The sequence below is a fragment of the Xiphophorus maculatus genome, chromosome 7, assembly GCF_002775205.1.
Source record: "Xiphophorus maculatus strain JP 163 A chromosome 7, X_maculatus-5.0-male, whole genome shotgun sequence".
NCBI lineage: Eukaryota > Metazoa > Chordata > Actinopteri > Cyprinodontiformes > Poeciliidae > Xiphophorus > Xiphophorus maculatus.
Genome location: NC_036449.1, coordinates 27,469,536 through 27,491,115, shown reverse-complemented (window position 1 = coordinate 27,491,115; position 21,580 = coordinate 27,469,536). Strand labels below are relative to the sequence as shown.

At 41.3% G+C, this 21,580-nt stretch overlaps 1 protein-coding gene across 1 annotated transcript in view; it reads right to left on the bottom strand.

Annotated features, from left to right (window-relative positions):
• The window catches only part of LOC102219802 (titin-like), a 215,207-nt gene that overhangs the window by 90,144 nt on the left and 103,483 nt on the right, over nt 1-21,580 (bottom strand). The window contains exons 75-96 of the mRNA XM_023337148.1: nt 15,203-15,345; nt 13,218-13,341; nt 12,216-12,482; nt 11,677-11,774; nt 11,415-11,583; nt 10,257-10,526; nt 8,796-9,062; nt 8,436-8,714; nt 7,298-7,706; nt 6,285-6,409; nt 5,616-5,882; nt 5,156-5,425; nt 4,698-4,997; nt 4,167-4,469; nt 3,887-4,074; nt 3,117-3,231; nt 2,707-2,994; nt 2,474-2,625; nt 2,217-2,364; nt 1,598-1,897; nt 636-923; nt 257-553 (exon numbers count right to left, since the gene is read on the bottom strand). Coding sequence (XP_023192916.1) covers nt 257-553; nt 636-923; nt 1,598-1,897; nt 2,217-2,364; nt 2,474-2,625; nt 2,707-2,994; nt 3,117-3,231; nt 3,887-4,074; nt 4,167-4,469; nt 4,698-4,997; nt 5,156-5,425; nt 5,616-5,882; nt 6,285-6,409; nt 7,298-7,706; nt 8,436-8,714; nt 8,796-9,062; nt 10,257-10,526; nt 11,415-11,583; nt 11,677-11,774; nt 12,216-12,482; nt 13,218-13,341; nt 15,203-15,345 — 5,067 coding nt within the window. The remainder of the gene's footprint in view (nt 1-256; nt 554-635; nt 924-1,597; nt 1,898-2,216; nt 2,365-2,473; nt 2,626-2,706; nt 2,995-3,116; nt 3,232-3,886; nt 4,075-4,166; nt 4,470-4,697; nt 4,998-5,155; nt 5,426-5,615; nt 5,883-6,284; nt 6,410-7,297; nt 7,707-8,435; nt 8,715-8,795; nt 9,063-10,256; nt 10,527-11,414; nt 11,584-11,676; nt 11,775-12,215; nt 12,483-13,217; nt 13,342-15,202; nt 15,346-21,580) is intronic.

Here is a 21,580-nt window from a genome sequence, read left to right as displayed (position 1 = left end):
TAACCTACATTAAGAAGGCTTATGAAACGGTTCATTTTCTAAACAAAAAACATTAACTTATTGCTAAAAAACTTCTTTTTTTAAGTTAATGTTAGCTGCTTTTAGAAGTATAGACCCGAATGAAAGTACAAAAATGTGCAAAATGTAAATTTTTAAGAGTGTTTTCAGGATCTAACTTAGCTGAAAAAACCTAGTGAAAGTTTACTGTTTTTATTTATAAAGTCTAACTGCTTGATGTCAGAGTCGGATCACCTACCAAATGGATATCTGGCGATGATGGGCGGGTGTTCAGCTGGTGGACCAACACCAAACTGGTTCTCAGCGAACGCTCTGAAGATGTACTCCTTGAACTTGACCAGGCCGACTGCCTTGTACGTGGTCTGTTTGATGGTGGAGGACAGCCGGTGCCAGATCTCGCTGTCGACAGCTCGGCGTTCCACGATGTAGTTGGTAACTCTGGAACCGCCGTCGTCGCGTGGCGGGTTCCAGGCCAGGAGGCAGGTTTCATTGGTGATCTCAGAAATGTCGAAGGCAGCAGGAGGACCAGGTTTGTCTGTTTTACATCAGAAATACTGATTTAATTACAACTTAAACTGAGATAGACATTACATTTCTGGACTGCAAACTCTTCTCACCAAGGATGTTGACATCCACAGTGGCGGTGGCACGGCCGCTGCTGTTGGTCGCCTCAATGATGTAGGTGGAGCTGTCGTCTCTCTTAGTCTTAGCAACGGTGACGGTGGAATGTCCCGGCTTGGTGTCGATGGACACCCTGTCGTCTGGCTTCAGAACCAGGTCAGCCTTGGTCCACTTCACTCGGGGTTCAGGCTTACCCTTAACCTCAGCTGGGAGTTCGATTTTGCTGCCAGCCTTGGCCGTCAGACCGGCCAGAAGCTTGGCATCAAGCTGGATCTCTGGAGCCTCTGAGGACAGAATAACGATAAAAACTCATCAGAAACTACTCGTCTTGATTATATCTTTAGTGTTTTGAATTTTTCTTAGACTGTGTGTCACTGGGCCTGTCACCATGAATTTTCTTGGTTGATAAATTTGTCCAAGAAATTATTGTAATAAATGATAATATTGTCATTATTGAGACCATTTTCCGCTGATCCTTTATTGTTTATAGAAAAACTAATCTTTCTAAATAGTGGCTTTTCAACGATAAGTGGAGCATCTATTTAACTATTGTTGTCCAACTGGAAATTATTGAGCTTATTTTAATTTATCATGCAATTTACAGCTCATTGTGACAGGCCTTGTGTCACAGAAATAATGGATGCATAAACACAAATAATGCTCCTGAAAAACATTCCTTTTTGTATTAGCTTCTCTAGGACACCAGTCACAAAAAGAAGTGTGATTCATATCATTAAACTGCAAATTAAAACTGCATTTTAATCATATTTGCTAGATATTTATTATTGCTTTTATTGAACAAACAGTGAAAAAAAATTGCTAAATATTTATTGGAATTTATCACGACAAAGTTAAATCAAAATTCTTACCATGATAAGAAGTTTATCACGATAAATGGTAATACAGTAACTGCCCACCCTAGACTGATCTCTATCAAGGAGGAAGTCCATGTTATTACCTATAGGATCAACAGCCTGGATCTCATCTGTGGGCTTGCAGGGCCGGCTGGCTCCGAGTCGGTTCAGAGCTCGGACTCTGTAGGCGTACCACTCGCCCTCGATCAGACCGGTCACCTGGCACTTCAGCTCTGGTACCGTGTCTCCGCAGGGCTCCCACTTATCTGTGCCTCTCTGGCAGCGCTCCACGTTGTAGCCTCGGATGCCGGTGCCACCGTCATATTTCGGCGGCTCCCAGGTGAGGAAGATGCCACTGGCTGACTTGTCTCTCCACTTCAGGTTCTCTGGTGGGTCTGGCACAGCTGGAGAGAGGGCAAAGTGTACAGGTTAGAAATTCAGAAGAAGATATAAAGGCTTGGAGATTTCTTATGTGGATCAATATAGTTGATGTATATTTGTGTAATGATTTTGATAATAGTATTTGACAAAATGCAATGCTTATTGCTTGTTTTATTTTTGGTGACTGTGATGTTTTTATGATGTAAAGTACTTACTGATATGTGCTATGCAAATGACTTGTTCTTTATAAGATGTAGATATTAGCCAAAATACCATCTAAAACCTAAGATTATTCATGTCTTTAAAGGTTTAAATGTTAACTGTGCAGTTAGTCTGACTTACTGGCTGGAGAAGAGACGTTGACGGGCTCATCGATGTACGCTGGCTCTCCCGGGCCGCACTTGTTGCAGGCGGTGACTCTGAACAGATACTCTTTCCCTTCAACCACATCAGTGACGGTGAACTCCAGATCCTGGATCCCTGATACAACCTGAAACAGTTTGATTCTGTTACCAGCAAGGCCACAGATGATCTCACTTCTGATTTATTCCTTATCCCGGTTAAATGATGCTGAGTGAATCCAGACTCTGTTGTCGTACCTTCACCCAGGTCTTGCGGGACACGTCCCGTTTTTCCACCTGATAGCCGGTTAGAGGACTTCCTCCATCGTGTTCTGGAGCCTCCCAGCTAAGATGGACGTGCTGCCGGGTCACCTCTAGAACCTTGAAGTCCTTGGGAGCGCTGGGTGCAGCTGGAAACAAAAACACAAACAATGAGTTAAAAACAATGATCAAAATCCATTTCCCCCCAGATTTGCAGTACTTTTCCGTACCGATGACGTTGACTTCGATATCTCCAGACACAGAGGTGACGTCGTTCTCCAGGTGGAGGGTGTAGATGCCTTTGTCTGGCCGGACGCTCGGCGTGATCATAAGTTCTGTGAAAGTGGACTTGGTCATCAAGGAGACGCGTTCGTCTGCTGTCGTCAGCTCCTTCTCTCCGAAGGTCCACTTGGCGACGGGGGTCGGGTATCCGGTGATGGGAACTCTGATGGTGAGAGGCTGAGGGACGATCACTTCCAGGCCATCTTTGAAAGCACTCAGGTCAAAGGATGGAGCAACTGGAGAGGCACGATGAGAACAAAGGCCTTATTTTAACACCTCATTTTCTCTTACATTAGTGAAAAACTAATTTTTCATTTTTTGGAGTCACAGTCAATTCAACAAATGTCACGTCTCTCACAATGTGGGTCGTCTGCCAGCAGAGGTCCGATGACGTTTGACGGTTCAGAAACTCCAGCAGCATTTTCAGCAAACACTCTGTAGTTGTACTTGGTTCCATATTTCAGACCAGACACCTGAAAAACAGGCAAAGATGTTAGAAAGAGAAGTTGAACACAAATTTGTGATCCTCAGTAAGATGATTATAGATTTCAAGCAGCATGCTCTCTTAAGTAATTCAGGCGTTGTAAAAGTAAGGCAACTTTAACTGCTTTCGAGTTGTATGCGCTGCCATACGATGGCGTATTAGGGACATTGTAGACAGAGAAAAAAAGAGTAAATTTTAATTATGAAATTTTGGGATTAATCTCCAAAATTTTCTTGAAAAAGTAAAAAATTTGCTTAAAAAACGCAAAAATTCAAATGTGAACCTGCAACCTATGGAAATCTGTTGAGTTTGAAAGGTCAAACATTTTTCATGTCATTTTCTTTGATGTTGAAACCTATAAAGAATGTGATACATAATACAAAATATGAATTTGATGAAATAAGGTTTTTGGTATGTTCCTACCAAGATGCAAATTAAAAACTTTAAAAAGGGCTATAAATAGAGGAAGGTGTTACTTTTGATTCATTCAAAAAATCGGACAAGTAATTATTTGACCTACCAATCACCGATTAGATCCAGTCAACTGAAAACTGGTTGACAACAATCTGACTGACTGACTTATAGTTAGAACATCGTGTTACAGACAGAAAACGGGCCATCTGGGTGAGGCCGTCACCCTGCACCTTGTAGAAGAGATCTGGGCAGAGGCGTGCGTTGCAGCGGAGCCACTTGTTGGTTCCCTCCTCGCAGCGTTCGATGATGTAGCCTGTGATGATGCTGCCGCCGTTTTTCAGAGGCGTCTCCCAGGTGAGCTGCACTGAGCTCTTGTTCTGGTCCTGCCAGGTCAGGTTCTGTGGTGGACTGGGACGTTCTGCAGAGAGAAAAAAAACACTAATTAGGAACTTCAGACTGAGACTGGAATGCTAATTTTGTAGTAAACATAATTTACTGTCCAGTCCTCACCAATTGGATCCATGATCTTAACAGGTCGTGAAGCGGCGCTGGGTTTGCCCTCGCCAGCTTTGTTCTCAGCTTTGACTCTGAAGATGTACTCCTTGTTCTCGATGACGTCATTGATGATGGCACTGAGCTCGCCGGCTTTCGTCACCTGGACGGGCGACCACTTCACCGACGTCCTGTCGCGCAGCTCCACGATGTAGGAGGTGATGGGAGAGCCTCCGTCTGACACTGGAGGGTCCCAGGAGACGGTGCAGCCAAACTTGGTTACGTTTCCAACGTCAACGTTCAGAGGAGCTTCAGGAACGTCTGAAACCAAGAAAAGAAATATGGAATGTTTCATATTCCAGCTACCAAACACAATAAGTTATTGCCAAAAAAAGAAACAGCTATGCTGATTTTAAAAGCAGTAGAAACCCAAATGGAAGTATAAAAACATGTAAAATGTGTAATAGGTGCCTTTTAATGCCTAATTTAAATTGTTAATTTTATTTATCATCAATAGGAGCAGAAGAGTATATTCAAAGTTAACCCTACCAAACTTGTTCTTTGCTTGGACAGCTTCGTCCGTCTCAACGAAGGGTCCGTTGCCGACCCTGTTTCTGGCGCTGACTCTGAAGAAGTAGAAGGAGTCCTTCTGCAGCCCCGTCACTGTGTACTCGGGGCTCTCTGAGTGATCGGTGGCCAGAGTCCAGGTCTTACGCTTCACATCGCGCCTCTCAACCACATAGCTGATTACTTTGCTGCCGCCGTCGTTCTCAGGCTCCTCCCACGCCAGGCTGACCTCGCCGTCCGCGGTGTCGACCACCTGAAGGTTCTTCACAGGTCCGGGAACATCTGGAATGAAGATTTGCAACATTTTAAGATGTTTCAAACATTACAAACAGCTTGTGCTAACCATATATTTGGAAAATTATAAACTGGAACTGCCACTCTAACATGTAACCATCTCCAGTTGACTTTAGTTGACATATTTTTCTCCACAGAAAGCTCACCGATGACGTCCAGGTTGATGAAAGCTTCTCCCTGTCCGTGTTTGTTCTTGATGACGATCTTGTAGCGTCCTTGGTCCGACTTCTTCGGGTCCTTCAGCCGGTACTCGGTGCGCTCGGCGGAGGTGTAGATGTTGTCTTTGGACACACTCTGGTTGTCGTACAGCCAGTCAGCTTCGGCCTGAGGGTAGGCGCTGTACGGGACGGCCAAGACGATGGGCTTCCCGGCGTCTGTGACGTAGCTCTGATCGGTGGTCTTTATCTGAGGAACAGCTGGAAGAGGACAAAGGTTCAAAAACTGAACATCTTTTTCTCTTTTTAATGTAGCCACTAACAACTGCTGCAAGACCTGCTCCTGCACACTGTGGAAAGACTTATGAGTGTAGAAATATTTAAAATTCAGCAGACCGGTGCTAACGAAAGGGTTGTTTATTAATCTTTCTCCAATGACGCGGATGCTCACCTGCCAGCTCCAGCTTGGCCTTGGCGTCCTTGTCTTTGACGATGACTCTGTACAGTCCCTGGTCTCTGGGTCGGATCTCGCAGACCTGCAGCCGGTGCAGCTTCCCCTCGCTCATCATCTGGAACTTGTCTCCCTGGACGACGGTCATGTTGTTGCGCAGCCATTTCACCTCCACCCGGTCCTTGTTGAGCTCCACCTCAAACACGATGTCCGAGCCCGGAGGCTCAAACACGTCCTGTGGAGGTCTGATGATCTCCACTGGAATCTCTGTGGGAAACACAAACGGTCATGAAAATTATATTACCAAGTAGTTTTTGTCTAGTTTCTAGTGCAAACATCTAAGTACACTAAAAATAAAACAAAACTAGCTTACAAGTACTTTTCAGCCAGACATAGGAGCTTGTATTTGTTTCACATGTAGATTATTTCACTTATAACATGGTAAAATATTTTGTTACAAGTGCAATAACCTGCCAGTGAAACTAGTATTTTTTAATCAATATTAAGGAAGTATTGACTTAAAACAAGCTCCTTTATCTTCATGAAAATATATAAGTTTTGTTTTATTTCAAGTGTACTAAGACATTTGCACCAGAAATGTCTTAGTAATAGTAAGATTTTGTGTTTTTGCAGTGCAGGTTCCTCTGAGGTCTTTCTGAGAAAACAAACCTTCAACAAAGAGCCTGGCTCTGGATCTCTTATCGTCGACTCCGCAGGCGTATTCACACTCGTCATCCGGCCTGCACTCCTTGATCCGCAGCGTGCAGAACTTTCCGTCTTTCACAAATGCGTATCTGAGAAAGCAATAAGAAGGATTATCTCCAGGACTCCTATTCACTCCCTAAAACATTGAAACTCAACAAGAAAACACCCAAATGCTATACAGAAAATGTTTTATCATCTAAATTAAATGCAACATGGCACTAGAAAGATGTGCAATCGAGATATTATAGCTGAATATTGCAATGATATCAGATGGATTTATGCAACATTTTTCACCATCATTGGAGACACTGAAATTTATAAAGATGACTGACATCATTTTGCCCATGTTGGTATTTTCAGTGTATTAAATAAAAAAAGTTATTTTTAACTTTTAATTTTTAACTGCTGACAGCCAGGCTAAGCGCATGTCTATAACAGCGTAGATAGTAGATAGAAAAAAAGGAGTAAACTTCAGCCAAAAAAATAAGTGGTAAAGGATTTTCTAGAAAAAACAAAAAAAATTGAATTAATCTCAGAAATTTTCTATAAAAAAAACTTGGAAATTTCAGTTTGAAAAGTCAAAAACTTTTGACTTTTTGAAATTTTCTGATTTCTTTTCTAGAACATTTCTGAGATTAATCTCAGATTTATTTATTTTTAGCAAACTTTTGACTTTTCAAATTTGGAAATTTCTATTTTCCAGGGTGGAATTAAGGGGTTTTATTATCATCCATTGTAATGGAGGTGAACTGATCAATATATCATAGGATTGATTCTAGACCATATTTCCAATCCCTGTTGTTCATCTTATTGATGTTAGCTTTAGCATTTCCATAAAATGTGGAGTGAGAGGTGTGTGCATCAGAAACAGGTAGAGAACATCTTCATCTATTACAGTTTACCAAACATTTCTTTAATAATGTAATATTCCACTGTTATTGCAGTGAATTGTTGCGTGTGTTTTCCAATAAACCAACCTTGGTCCTTCTCTGATCTCCCGTCCGTTCCTGTACCACTTGACCTCGGCCTTCTCCTTGGTCAGCTCGCACGTGAACTCTGCATCATCGAACTCGGTGATGGTCTGGTCTTTGAGCTGTGCGCTGAAGTCGGTCGGCGCCTCGCTGATGATCAGCTCGGCGGTGGCCTTGTTGTCCCCGGCGACCACCGTGTACTCGCCCTCGTCGGCCAGCGTGCAGTCCTTGATGGTGAGCGTGTGCTTTTCTTTGTCGACCCTGTAGACAACGCGTTTGCTGAAGGTGATCTCCTGGCCGGCCTTCATCCACTTCACAGTGGCGTTGGGTCTGTTGGTCTTGCAGGAGAAGCTGATGGTCTTCTTCTCCTGAGTGTCGATGTCCTCCGGAGGAACCATGATTTTCAGACTCTCCTCTGGAAAACACACAGTTTATAGTTACTGATCCCAGTTTGACATCAATCTTGTGATAAATCAGTCCAATAAATGCAATTCTGAGAATTTAGAGTTTTTTTTTTCTAGTCTCGATTTTTTGTTTGTTCTGTTTTGTTTGGTTTTAGTTATATTGAATCAAAAGTTGTATAACAGAGGTTCGCTGACACCTAGTGGACATTGTTCAACATGTTAATAAGACAGTGTATTAAAGCCACGCTAAAAAAAAAATAAAGATACAAGACTAAAGCCATAATATTACAAGAATAAACTCAAAGTAACACAAGAAAAAAGCTGTACTAAATTGAGAATAGAATAATATTTATATGAGAATAAAATCGTTTAATTATGAGAATAGTGAACATAATTCAAGAATAAAGTCGTAAAACTATAAAGTCAAAATATTACGAGAATAGTCACAATATTAACATAATAAAATTGTAAAATTACAAGAATAAAGTTGTACAACAATAAAGTTGAAATAATACAAGAATAACATTGTAATAAGATGAGACAAAAGTCATAATATTTTGAAAGTATAGTCAGTACTATATATAAGAATAAAGAATAAATTACAAGTATAGTATAGAATAAAGTCAAAATAATATAAGAATAAAGTCATACTATGAGAACTAAGTTGTTTATAAGATGAGATGAGAATAAAGTTGTAATATTACTAATCAAACTCGTGTCGGTGGAGGTAAAGCACCAACCTCTGACGGAGAGTTTGCCGGAGCTCTTGGCCTGTTCTCCTCTCTGATTGGTCAGTGTGATGCTGTAGTCGGCTTCGTCTCCCTTCCGAGCGTCTTTGATCCTCAGCGAGAAGACGTTGTCTCTCTGAACCATCACGTACTTGCCGCTCTCGAACAGAGTCTCTTCGTTCTTCAGCCACTTGGCCTTGGCTCCGTCGATGTTCACCTCGCAGTTCAGGACGACCTCCTGGCCTTCTTTGACCTCCGTGTCTCTCAGAGGGGTGATGACCTTCAGTTTCGCTGCAGGGAAGAGCGAACGTTGATGACATGGACCGAGGTTCCTGCAGTGGCTCGTTGGGTCAGTGGGCAGAGCTTACTTACCGCTCACAGTCAGATCAGCGCTGGCTCTCGTCTCTCCAATCACCACAACGTATCCGCCCTCGTCTTTGAGCTCGGACGCCTTGATGACCAGACTTCGCTTCTTGCCGTCACTCACCAACTCGTACTTGTCTCCTGACTCCAGCTCATTGCCGTCCTTCATCCATTTGACACTGAAGGTTTCCTTGGAGACGATGCAGGTGAACTCTGCCCTATGACCCTCCACCACCTCCTGGTTCTGAGGTCTGGACAGGAATTCAGCAGCCAGTTCTGCAGGACAGAAACATCAGATTGATTTTATTATGTAACATTTTGTTTCTTGCTCAATTACTGCTGTTTCTTGGAGCAAAAACATCAGGAATCACTTCACCAAAGAACAAAGACTTCTTTGTGTTCTTGTGTATGAGTAACTTCTCATTTGGGGTTCCCCAAGGCTCTATCATGGCTCCCCTCCTATTCAATATCTACATGCTCCCACCAGCTCAGGTTATAACAAGAAATGATATACAGCTCTACATTATGATGCCACCAGATGACTCTGAACTCATCCAAACACTAAACAGATAAATGTGTGGATGTGCCACAACTTCCTCCAGCTGAGCAGAAAAAAAAATCAAGTTTTTATCTTTTGATCTAAAAAGGAACGATCTAGAGTCAATGCACAGCTTCAGTTATCAGTTAGAAAGTAGAGAACAGGCCCAAAATCTGGGTGTAGTGATGGACTCTGATCTGAACTTTCAGAGCCACATTAAGACAGTTACAAAGTCGGCCTTCTGTCACCTGAAGAACATTTCCAGGATTAGAGGACTAATGTCCCAGCGAGATCTAGAGAAACTCATCCATGCGTTTATCTTCAGTCATATTGATTATTGCATCTTCACAGGTTTACCTAAAAAAATCAAACCTCCAGCTGCATTTGATCCAAAACGCTGCTACTGACATTCTGACTAAAACCAGGAAGACAGAACACATCACCAGAGTTCTAAAGTCCCTACACTGGCTCCCTGTAGCTCAAAGAATAGACTTTAAAATACTGTTGTTAGTTTATAAATCACTAAACAGCTTAGCACCACAACACATTAAAGATCTGCTATTGAGGTATCAACCTTCCAGACCTCTCAGGTCTTCCGGTTCTGGTCTGCTCTGCATCCCCAGAACCAGAACCAAACATGGAGAAACACCATTCAGCATCTATGCACCATAAATCTGGAACAAACTTCCAGAAAACTGCAAAACAGCTGAAACACTGAGTTCCTTTAAAGCTAAACTAAAAACCCTGCTGTTTGGAGTTGTTTTGAATTAATAACTGAAACATTTTATATTTGCTTGACGATTATGATGATGGCACTTGACAAAATCTAATGTTTATTGCTGTTTGCTAATTGGTTACTGTGTTTATATTTTACTGCCTTGTTGCTGAAATGTCCTAAACTAAACTAAATTTGACTTTTTAAAAGTCTTTACCGTTGATCTTGAGGCTTCCGGAGGTTTTGGTGCCGGTGCTCAGCCTGCAGCTGTATTCTCCGGCGTCGTCTGTCTTCAGGTCCTTGATGAGGAGAATCCTCTTCTTGCCATCAACGATGTGTTCATAGCGGCCGCCGTCTGGCAGCTCCTTGTCGCCTTTGTACCAGGTGACGTCAGCGTTGGGCTTGGAGACCTCACAGATCAGCCTCACGCTGTCCGTCTCTGTTCCCTCGACGTTTGGCAGGTTTTTAGTGAAAGTAGTTTCCTCCTCTGGAGCGACAGAAAGAGATTCAGCAGAGAAACGTTCAGTTATCAATGAACTGAGAATGTTTTGATTTGTGATTTGTCAAAATTAAGAAAATCTTTCAGTCTACAAATTTAAATTATAGCAAAAGAATGAAACCCAACCTTAAAAAACCCTAGTAACATCTGCTGGCGTCAACTGACATCAGAAGTTTAGCATTTCTTGAAAACACACACATTTTTAAAATAGGAAATAAAAAGGAAGAGAAGCTCAATGCTGCTGAGCTGGATAGATTAGCAATACTAAGCAGCGCTCTGTTAAAACTGTTTTTATTATTTCTATTTGTTTATTTTAATAATTTGCAGTTTAAAATAGATACATCTTTAAACATAAAACAGGCAATGTGTAATAATAATAATAATAATGATAATAATAATAATAATAATAATAATAATAATAATAATAATAATAACAATTATATAGATATCTCTATTAAGTCAATATATATCATTATACCTTGATAGGATGTTTCCAACTTTTGGAAATTTTCTGAGTTCCAAAAGTAAAAAAATTTCAAGATTTTCAAGAAAATTTCTGATTAATCTAAAGATTTCTGTGTTTATTGGCAGAAATTTACTCCTTTTTTATATCTACAATAGCTGTAATATGCCATCATAGAAATGTGTTATACAACATGATTTCAGTATATTTACATTTAAAACTTAAACAGCCACTAGGTGTTCCACTGGAGCAACAGTAGTTCAACAGAAAATGCGGGTAAAGCTGACCACAACTGAACATTTTTTAAAGCAGGAACATCAGAACCGTCTCTACTCTGATGTCAGTTGACTTTTTGTGATCTCCTATTTTTTTTCCAACTGGAGAAAATCTGATCTTTGTTTTTCTTTTCTTACCAACGACGGTGAGCATGCCGGAGGATTTGGAGGTCTGAGCATCACATTCGTATTCAGCTTCGTCATCAAATGTGGCCTTGTGGATGAGAAGGATGTGTTGGCGGCCTTGTGCAATAATTTCATATTTCTTTCCTTTTCTGATTTCAGTTCCGTCCTTCAACCAGGTGATCTGTGGAGAAAGCAGGAAGAAGATGATTAATTCAGACAGGAGGACTGGGTTTAGATTCTCATGAACAAATAAAAGGAAAAGTGCTTTTCTTACTTTAGCGTCCTCTCTGGAGACTTCACACTCAAACCTGGCACTTTCTTTCTCCCGAACCTCAACATCATGGAGAGGCTTGGAGAACTCGACACGGGCAGCTGTCCTCACAAAACGAGATTCACACAGTTACTTTAACAGATCATTTTAATTTTTGGTTCTTTAACAAAGTGGAGCTCAAACAGGGCTAGTGTGAATTCACCCCTGGGGTTTCGTAACTTGAAATTATTTGTTTTGATTAAGGAAGATACATTTCATAACTAATGTAGGCAATAAAATGTTTATTTTCTTATCTAAAAAGGGAATTTAGTTACTTATTTGCATATTCTAATGTTTTTATAGTATTTTATAATAAGCTTCAATGAGAAATTTGCATAATGTGCCAATTTTTTTATGTGATTAATTGTCAGAATAATTAATAACTAAAATAATAATAATTTCATCATTGCATTAGTTTTCCAAGGAGTTGAAGTTTCTCTTATTGTGTTAAAAATGATCTTTTTCATGTCTACCAATAATTTTACCCTTTTAGCTTTACTCACCTTCGACCGTGAGGAAGCAGGACGTTTTGAAGTCTTTGGCGTCGCAGGTGTAGGTCTTGGAGTCGTCCAGGGTGCAATCCTGGATGACCAGCGTTCTCTTGCAGCCCTCGGCCAGGATTTCGTACTTCTTCGTCTTGCGGATCTCCTGGTCGTCCCTGAGCCATTGGACCTCTCCGTTTGCTCTGGAAACTTCACACTCAAGCGTGGCGGTGGTTTTCTCCTCCACTGTTTGGTCCTGCAGAGGTTTGGTGAACTCTACAGGCGGCTCTGGAAGCGCAAACACAAAGAGCAGCAGTTCAGTTTCCATTTACCTACTTCAGGCATTTTACATGCAGGGCTTGTGCTTTTTCCCACAGTAAAATTCAAGAACTTTTCAAGCTTTTTAACGGTAAGTTTTGTTTGTTTTCCCAGCAACTCAATACAAATTAATAAAAAATAAAGTTTCAGTTAACTATTATTATTGTTATCAGTAATGTTGTGACAGTATTAGACATTCCACCAAGGGACAAATTAAACTAAAATATAACAAAATTGTATGCTTTGAAATGTCGGGTTCAAGAACAAAACACTATTTTAACAAGAAAAAAATTAAATTTTGTTGTTTAAAATAAAAAAAATATATATATAAGCCAACCTTTACTTCAATTACACAGATCAAATCATTGAGAAATTAGGAATAATAAGCACTTATTCCATTGAAACAATCAAAACAATTAGTGTTAAAATAACTGACCTTCCTGCTCAAATTAAACGCACAAAATACGTGCATATTAAAAAAATATCTCAAAATATCTCAATAAAGGCTTTCTGGTATTTAGAAAATAGAAATAATTTTAATAATCCTGACTGACCTAAAACAAGAAAAAATTTTAATTGAGAGAGTGATAAAGAAATGCGTGTGTGTCTTTTTATTAGGTGAACATAACGTTCTAACGTTTCAAGTGAGTAAGTCTGGTCTTTAAACCAGGTGTCTCCAGACGAGTCATTGAGTTGGAGCCTTACCTTTGACAGACAGGGTGGCCTCTGTCTCGAAGTCTTTGGCGATGAGTTTGACTTGTCCAGCTTCACTCAGTTGGACGTCTCTCACCGTGACGCTGTAGGTTTTCCCTTCATCCTTGAATACAACCTGAAGGTTCAACAAAGTCGATTACCAAAAGGTTTACTTTGCAATAGGTATTTATATCTCTCTATGTGCAATTTCTTAGCTTATTTTTTTTATTGTTGCTTAAGGGAACTTCTGGGTTATTGAGGCCCTGAGCTGTGCCTGTCAGGTTAGCTAGAGAAGGAAACTTGCCATGGTCATAATCTGAATTGTTGGGAACATCAGGAAAGATCGTCTCATTTTGAATATCATTGCCTATCTAGGTATTGTCAAACTGGAATTAAGAAAATAAATTTGCTTAATGGAAACATACCAATTTCATCACACGAGTCATGTGATCAACAACCGGATGTTACTACAGGTGGAAAAGACGAAGAAAACAACAGGAAATGATAGGAGGATAATGGACCTCATATTTTTTAATGACTTATTGCGTGAACAAACTTATTCACATGTGATTGTGGTTCTTATTTAAAGGAAACACCGCAAAAGCAAAATTGTGTTTTGACAGATGAATCTCGACATGGTGTTGTGAACCTTTGTAATGGAAATGCAGGATAACAAGATTGAGTGTTGTTTGGCTAAACAGGTTCTCCCACACTTTAACGTCTTTCTTTCTTACATCTTTTCACAGATTTTGCTGGCTACATGATATCAGAACCTCCTACTTCATTAAATTGATGATTTACTCTGGCCTGAACATTATCTCTATGAGATCCTCATACACGGCCTGACAGCAGAGTCCTTACAGCTAAAACTGAAAAGCACAGCTGCTTTCCTTCCCCAAATTTAAACTGCAGGACCTCTAACCCCTGATGGTTGATTTTACCACACAACTCCTGCTTGTATGTGATGCAGAACCTGTCAGAGCACATAGCTGTATAACTCATAGAGGGGGAATATACAAGTCGTAGATGAGGGAAGATCAGGACAGAGAAGCTCACTTGATCATTTAATGGAGGCTATAGCTTTTCGTACACCTTGAAGAGTCATTTAAAATCCTAACAATGCATTTAAATGCATTGTTAGGAAGGATATTTCCCTTCCTTTTATATTCATAAAAGGAAGGGAAGCTTAATAAATTCTGAATACTGGTCAAGCTCAACCCATATATATGTTGTTGCTACAAAAGAGGATCAGGGCCACTGGGGGAAAAAAAATCTGACTTTAATCTCAGAATTCTCATTTTTCTCAAAATTAGGATTTAAATCTTAGAGTTCTGAATTTTATTTCACCTCAGAACTTTAAACTTTCTTTTTCAGAATTTTTACACACAGAATTCAGACTTTTTCTATAAATTGCAACTTTAAACTCAGAATTCTGACCTTTTTTTCCTCATAATTCAGACATTTTTCCACAAGACAGATTTTTTTACCTCAGAATTCCAACTTTATCTCAGAATTCTGACTTTTCCCAGATTTTTTTTCCAGTGTCCCTACTCCTCTTCCATATGTTGCACAACACACACAGGGATTGGGTTTCCTTTCTCAAGTTGCCCTACATTATCAAATTAATACGTCTTTATGACAGGAAATCCTTTCTGGGACCAGCAGAACCAACGAGAGATTTGCCCAGAGATTTAAACCTGAAGCTAGCAAATATCTGCAGTTCCCACCTGCCCTGTGCTGCGGCCTCTGGCGGCTGTTAAAAATAAACCCACAGAAGCGCTTGCGGGGCAGAAAACTCCCCCTGCTTGCGTTATCTCAAAACCAGGATCGAATGCTCAGCTGGAATCCTGAACCTCCACCTGCAGGACCTTATATGAACAGGCAGTCACAGCACAGGAAGCTGAAGGAAAACTCAGGGGCCTGATTCTGGACCAGAGCCAGCACCTGGGCTGGGAAGGAAGTGGACAAACAGGTGTGTCAGGTGTGACGGGACTCACTCTGTCGCTTGACTCCAGCTTCGTGTCCCCCAGGTACCAATCAACAGGGATGTCTTCATAGGACAGCTCGCACTGGAAGGTGGCGGTCTCTCCAGCAGTCACTGTGATGTTCCTCAGGGGCCTCACCAGGGAGATCACCCGGCCTTTGGGTTGGGAAGAAGACATGGTTAGTCCCTCCACACAGCAGATCCTCAGTGGCCAATCCCCATGGTGTGTCTGAGGTAACGGCAGGGTGCTGGGCGCGCGGAGGACGACTAAAGCCAGCCACCCTGCAACTTGGCACTGAGGCCAGGCTCATTAGCATACGACCTGGCGTCAGAGTAGCAGCGTCTAAGGAAACCAGTGAGACGCAGGGTCATGACCTCCCCCCCTTCCAACCGCTGAGGACCTGCGCTTGATAAGGCATCCAGGTTCTAAAATAACTGAGGGGCCCGATTGGTTAACGGCCCACCATGGTCTGCCAAAACCATGAGGGGAAGTCAATCTGTTCCTGTCAATCACCTGCCTGCATTTTCCTTGGAAAAGGAGAATGTGACGCTCCTGGCAGGAGTTACCCAACACTTCATTGAAGAACTATGGTTTAAGTAATTTTTTCAGGAAGTTTAAGTAACACAGGCCAAGTAGAGCTTCAGGATGTCCGTTTGGATAAACAAGCATTTGTAATATTTACAACAGACTTCTTCGCATGCCTGAATTAAAGCCACTAACAGCCAGTTAAAGAGAGGTTGACGGTGTTGTTGACAGCCAGCGGATGTGTTTATAGTCACTCTAGTCATCTGAAGCAACATAACTACCTGTCAAAAACATCAGGTATCAGTTTAAGTATAAGATGTATCTCACATCATCGGTTTAGGTGGAGAGTTTTGTGTTGAACAAAGTCAAAACCATCTGGACGATATGAAAACAACAGGTTTAAAAAACACTCAGATTCCTTTGATTTAAATTTCCCTTGGCTCAGAGTGAAGCCAGGATATTTCCTGTTTGTCTCAAACAGGAACCATATTGACATTTGTAATGGAAACGCACATATGAACTCAGATTTTCAAGGATCTTCATTACAATCACTTAAAACATCTAACTTCTTCTGGAACTAACTTTTTGTGGAAAGCAGGAATTCAAAAGAATGCATAAAGTCCATGAAATTAAATTTGAAATATCTTGGCTTCATGGTGAAATAAAAGTCATGGTTTGTTTTATTGCAGATGTTCATCGCCAACCTCTAAACCTTGTCGGTTGTATCTCTACAAGCTGCACAACATACCTGAGGAAATATTCCACCTGTGAAGTAACATAAATATTGATATCTACCAAATATCAACATTAAAAGAAGCAACTAAATGTTGGTTTTATTTCACGGGACGTATGTGATTTGAGGAGTCTTGACCAACGTCGATTCGACTGGGATAAAATTGCAGAGATAAAATCCGGCGACTCAACATACAACATAAAGACATAAGATACGATACGAACATAAGGCATCCCGATCCGGAATGAGAAGAAGCTGCTTCTCAGAACCGTCAATCAAGAAAAGCGACGGCTGTTTTTAACCAGGCGTCTGTGATTTTTTTTGTCACCTTTGACTCTGAGATGCGCTGAAGACTTTGCATTCGCTGCAGAGAAGTCAACGCTTCCGGCCATATCCATTCTGCAGCAGAAGAGTGTCAAAGTGTGTCGTGCTCCTTCCTCCTTTATCTCCACATCCTGACAACAAACACCCACAGGTCAGCGTTCATTCAAATAGGAGTGCTGACCGTGCACAACAAAACTGAAAGATGAGGTTTCATCAAAATAAAACATCAACTCTTGTTGGGGAAATGTGGATTTATTTCCCGTTAGAGGATTGGTCAGTGTTGTCTTACAGCAGACGGGTGGAGCATCTCTCCCTTCAGTTTCCAGGTGGCATGGATGTCGTCTTCAGAAATCTGCGTTTCAAACGAGGCCGTCTCGGTCTCTGTGACCTCTACGCTGTACAGCGGGCGGACAATCTTAATGTTGCGCTCTGTGGAAGTTCAGAGACGCGTTTAGAGCAAAACCAGAGTGAGGCTCAGTCCGTGTGAGAAAACGGATGCCATGGAGATGATGGGGACAGACAGAGACATGAAGGCATGCAATAGGTTGGGGTGTTGCACCTTACTGATGGTGCAAAGAAAGAGAGTCAGAAACGAAAACATGGAGCTAAAAGTGAATTATTGTGAAGAATGTTGTGAATCCTAAAGGTTATGTTTGGATCATGAGGTGTTAAAACACTCAGAGTGAAAGTTGAAGACATGAAGATGAAGAATGGAGACCGAGGTGAGCATCAGTCCAGGTACAGGTGAGGTTTCAGTGACGTTGACTCTGCGGTAATGTAGGGGTCTGGAGGGCGGCAGGCATTCATTACCTTCGATGTTCAGCTCTGCTGTGGTTTTGTCAGTGCCACAGTTGCAGGTGTAAGCTCCCCTGTCTTTCTTCGCCGATTTCTTAATGATCAACATGCGCTTCCTGCCGTCGGATTGGAAGAGAACGTTCCTGGACGCAAAGATTTCGTTACCATCTTTGAACCACTTGACCTCGGCGGCGGCCTTGCTCAGCTCGCAGGACAAGATCGCCTCGTCCTTCTCGACCGCGGTGTAGTTCTGGAGTTTTACTGTAAAGTAGAGGTCCCCCTCTGCAAGCAGACACCCGTAATAAGCGGTTCAAAACAAAACTAAAACCACAGAGATGAGTTACTAATCTTGTTTACAGCTGATCAACAGCTAGAATTCACATCCTGCTGAAGGAAGACTGACACTAACCAAGAACAGTTAGCATTGCCTCTGACGTCTTTCCCATTGCCTCCACCTTAATCATGGAGGTATCATCGATTGTGACCTCCTTGAAGGCCAGTGTGTGCGATCTTCCTTCCTCCGACATGTGCACCAGCTTGCTGGGGTGCAGGCGCACTTCATTTCTGTACCAAACTACTGGAATCTTGTCATGAGACAGTTCAACGCTGAACTCTGCGGTTTCTCGTTCCTTCACAGTTACGTCTTTAATTGGCTTGATAAACTCAAGGCGAATACCTGATAAAAAATTACATTTACAGGAAGTAAATACAATGTTGTTCCAGTTGGGAAGATTGTGATTGTGGGGTTGTGTGGATGTTTGCAAATGTTTGCCCAAAGCCTTTAACAAACATAACCACAGCTGTATAGTTTATGGTTTCTCTATACGCTGCAGGGCATTCTGGGTAAATGCAACCAAAACAAACACTTGTGTCTAGTGTTAGTCAAAGACAGTAAAATTGACACTACTCTTTCTTTGTTTACATTTTATGAAGAGGGAAAAAGTTGCACTCAGTGTCGTCTTCGGAGGTTTTCATGTCATTTCCTTCTGTAGTTCTTGGTGCAGGCGAGGATACAGGTTTGTTAATTAGTTTTAATGGCTTGACTCAGTGCAGTGTAGAAACAAACTGCAGCAGTTGAAAATGTAACAAATGTTGCAATTTTGGTTTCGAATTGCATTTAGTCTACCCGATTATCAGGTGTGAAAACACCCTTAGATTTTGTGGCTTTCCACTTTTCTTCCAGACTCTGGCACTTCGATTTTAATAAACTTCTGAAGTTGCCTCTGGTTCTGGGGTGCCTTAATACAAGAAAATCAATAGTTCAAATCTATGTCCTGGATATATCTTTGTGTGGTGGTTCTTTAGCTCTGACTCCAGCTGCGGTCCATCTCCACTAAACTCCTGAACTGGGATTCTTTCACCGTCCCTCTAAGGCCATATTTGCCCCTGTTGCTTGATGTAACATCGTCCTTTTACTAAATTTTCCGCTAAAATGCTTGAATATCACAATCTGTGAGCAGCCAGCTTCTTCAGGAATGACATTTGTGGTTTAGTCCTTATTGTGGAGGGGATCCGGTGACTATCTACCATGTACCTCTAAAAAAAAGACATTCTTCCCTATGATTTTATAGGCCATGGTCAGATAGTATAGTATAGTCAGAACATTCCTCTATAAAAACTATTTTTATTTGTCTTATAATTAAATTCTTCTTTTGAATCATTAGCTGTAACCTGGCATCAAACTTAACAGCAATAAACACTTGAATTGTGTCTGTATGTAACAAAATCTACTATGCTTAGTATATAAATTACTTTATAAATTGAATTACTAAAAGAAGGGAAATTTTTTATGTAAGTTTCCTGGATCTGCTATTTGAAATATTCTCTGTTGGAGTTTTTCTCAATGCAACAAAGTTTTCAGCTGTTGATTTTTCCTGATAATTTTTATAATTTAAAGGCTTTTAGCAAACATTCACATTCTTCAGTGACTGGTGTCCAAATAATAATATTCCTGTGTGATAAAATGCAGAGGCACCAACTCATTTTACCTTTAATAATCAGTTTTCCAGAAGTCCTCTTATCCTCAGCCTCAAACATGTATTTGGCTTCGTCTTCATATCTGGCAGCTTTTACAACTAGAGTGTGTTGTTTTCCGTCTGCTTGGATTTCAAACTTATCGTTGTTTGACAATTCCTGAGTTCCTTTGAGCCAACGGAAGCTCTTGGGCTCTCGTGAAATTTCCAACTCAAACTTAGCTTCATCTTTCTCGTATACATGCACATCGGCCAACGGTGTAATGAAAGAGATGGGAAGCTCTGTTGGTTCAGAAGGAAAGAGTTAATACAATGTTGGGAAGAGGGTTTGGATCAGGCCAGTTTGCCTGAAGATACCACAATGACATATGGTTGGTCCTTTAAACAGTGTAATAGCATTTACCCCAAACTGTAAATCACTATTACATCTGTGTTATCTTATAGTTGCTGAAAAAGCAGGAAGACAAGATTCAGCTTTTACTTTTTGACAGTTTTGGAAGAGGAAGCTCACCCTTCACTTTCAGGTTAGCAGAACACTTGGCGTTGGCGGCGGTGAACACAAGCTCCCCTGTTTGGGGCAGTTTGCAGTTGTACAAAACCAGAGTGTGTTTGGCGCCATCTTCCACAATCTCAATGTCCTGCAAGCGGCCAACAAACTTCAGTATTTTACCAAAAACATGAGCAATCGATGAAGAGTGATTAGGATGGGGGGAAGCTGATGGAGGAGCTAGCAATCCCTCAATTAAACATGTCAACTAAAATAGAATCACATGAAGATCAGAGATGTAGTTTAATACAACGTACAGCAGACGGACTGAGGACTTCTCCGTTTAGCCTCCACTGGCCGTGAACGTCGTCCTCACTGAGTTCGACTTCGAATCGAACTGTCTCTCCTTCAGAGACCTCGGCACCATACATGGGCCGAACCACCTTGATGTGCCGAGCTGGCGTTCAAGAAAGGGGACAAATTTCTCTCATTGAAGATATTCAAAATTTCAACACAAAGACAACATTAACTGACAGATATGGAGACGGTAGATGAAAGTAGACAGACAGTGGTGTTATTTGTCGGAAGTGTAAAAGGGGATTCGGGGTTAAGGCCAAACTCTTCGGACCATAAAGAACCAAATGGGGCTTTGGACAAACCCACCCACTTGGTTTTCTATGGAACTGTCCAACAGGCAATGAAGATCAATAAAAGAGTTTTTTTTAATAAAGAAGTGATGGTTTGTTAGAGTAGTTGTGTGAAAAAGAATCTAGAAAGAATACAAGAGTGCTTCTGCTTCAAAAGAGACAATATCCAGGTTCTCAAAAAGCCAAAACCACTTGGTGAAGCTAGAAGCTTTACTCTTGGAGAGCACAAAGATGACAGAGAGTAGTAACTCAAAAATATGACAAAAAAGATGCTTTAAATAGAAAAATACATGAGGTGGGGTTAAAAGATGGTGAAAGTGAAGGTGATGAGGATCCATGGAGATGAAGGTGGCTCAACACAGGTGAGTCAATTACCTTCGATGTGAAGTTCGGCTGTCGTTTTGTCTGTCCCACAGTCACATACATACTGTCCCTTATCTTTGTCACCAACTTTCTTGATGATTAGTGTTCTCCGCTTGCCCTCAGCCTTGATGGCCACCATCTTTGAGGCCTTGATCTCAGCCTCGTTGTGGTACCACATGACATCGACATCTTTGCTGAGCTCGCAATCTAGAACCACTTCGTCTTTCTCGACTGCAGTATAGTCCTGCAGCTTAATCGTGAAGTAGGGATCTCCCTCTGGAACGGGGAGATTTATGATGACTCTTCGAACCGAATGTACGACAAATAATGCATGCAGCAGAAGATAACTCAACAAAGACGGATGGGAGGAACAGACAGAAAACATGGTCCAACAATTTCTTACAACAGACAGACAGAATGAGGCATTTTTGGGACCTCGACAGACATAAACATGGAGAAACTTTGCAAAGAATTGAAGAGTAAATGTGGATACCTATAACTGTCAAGTTGGCCATGGAAGGAATTCCTTTGGCCTCTGCCTTA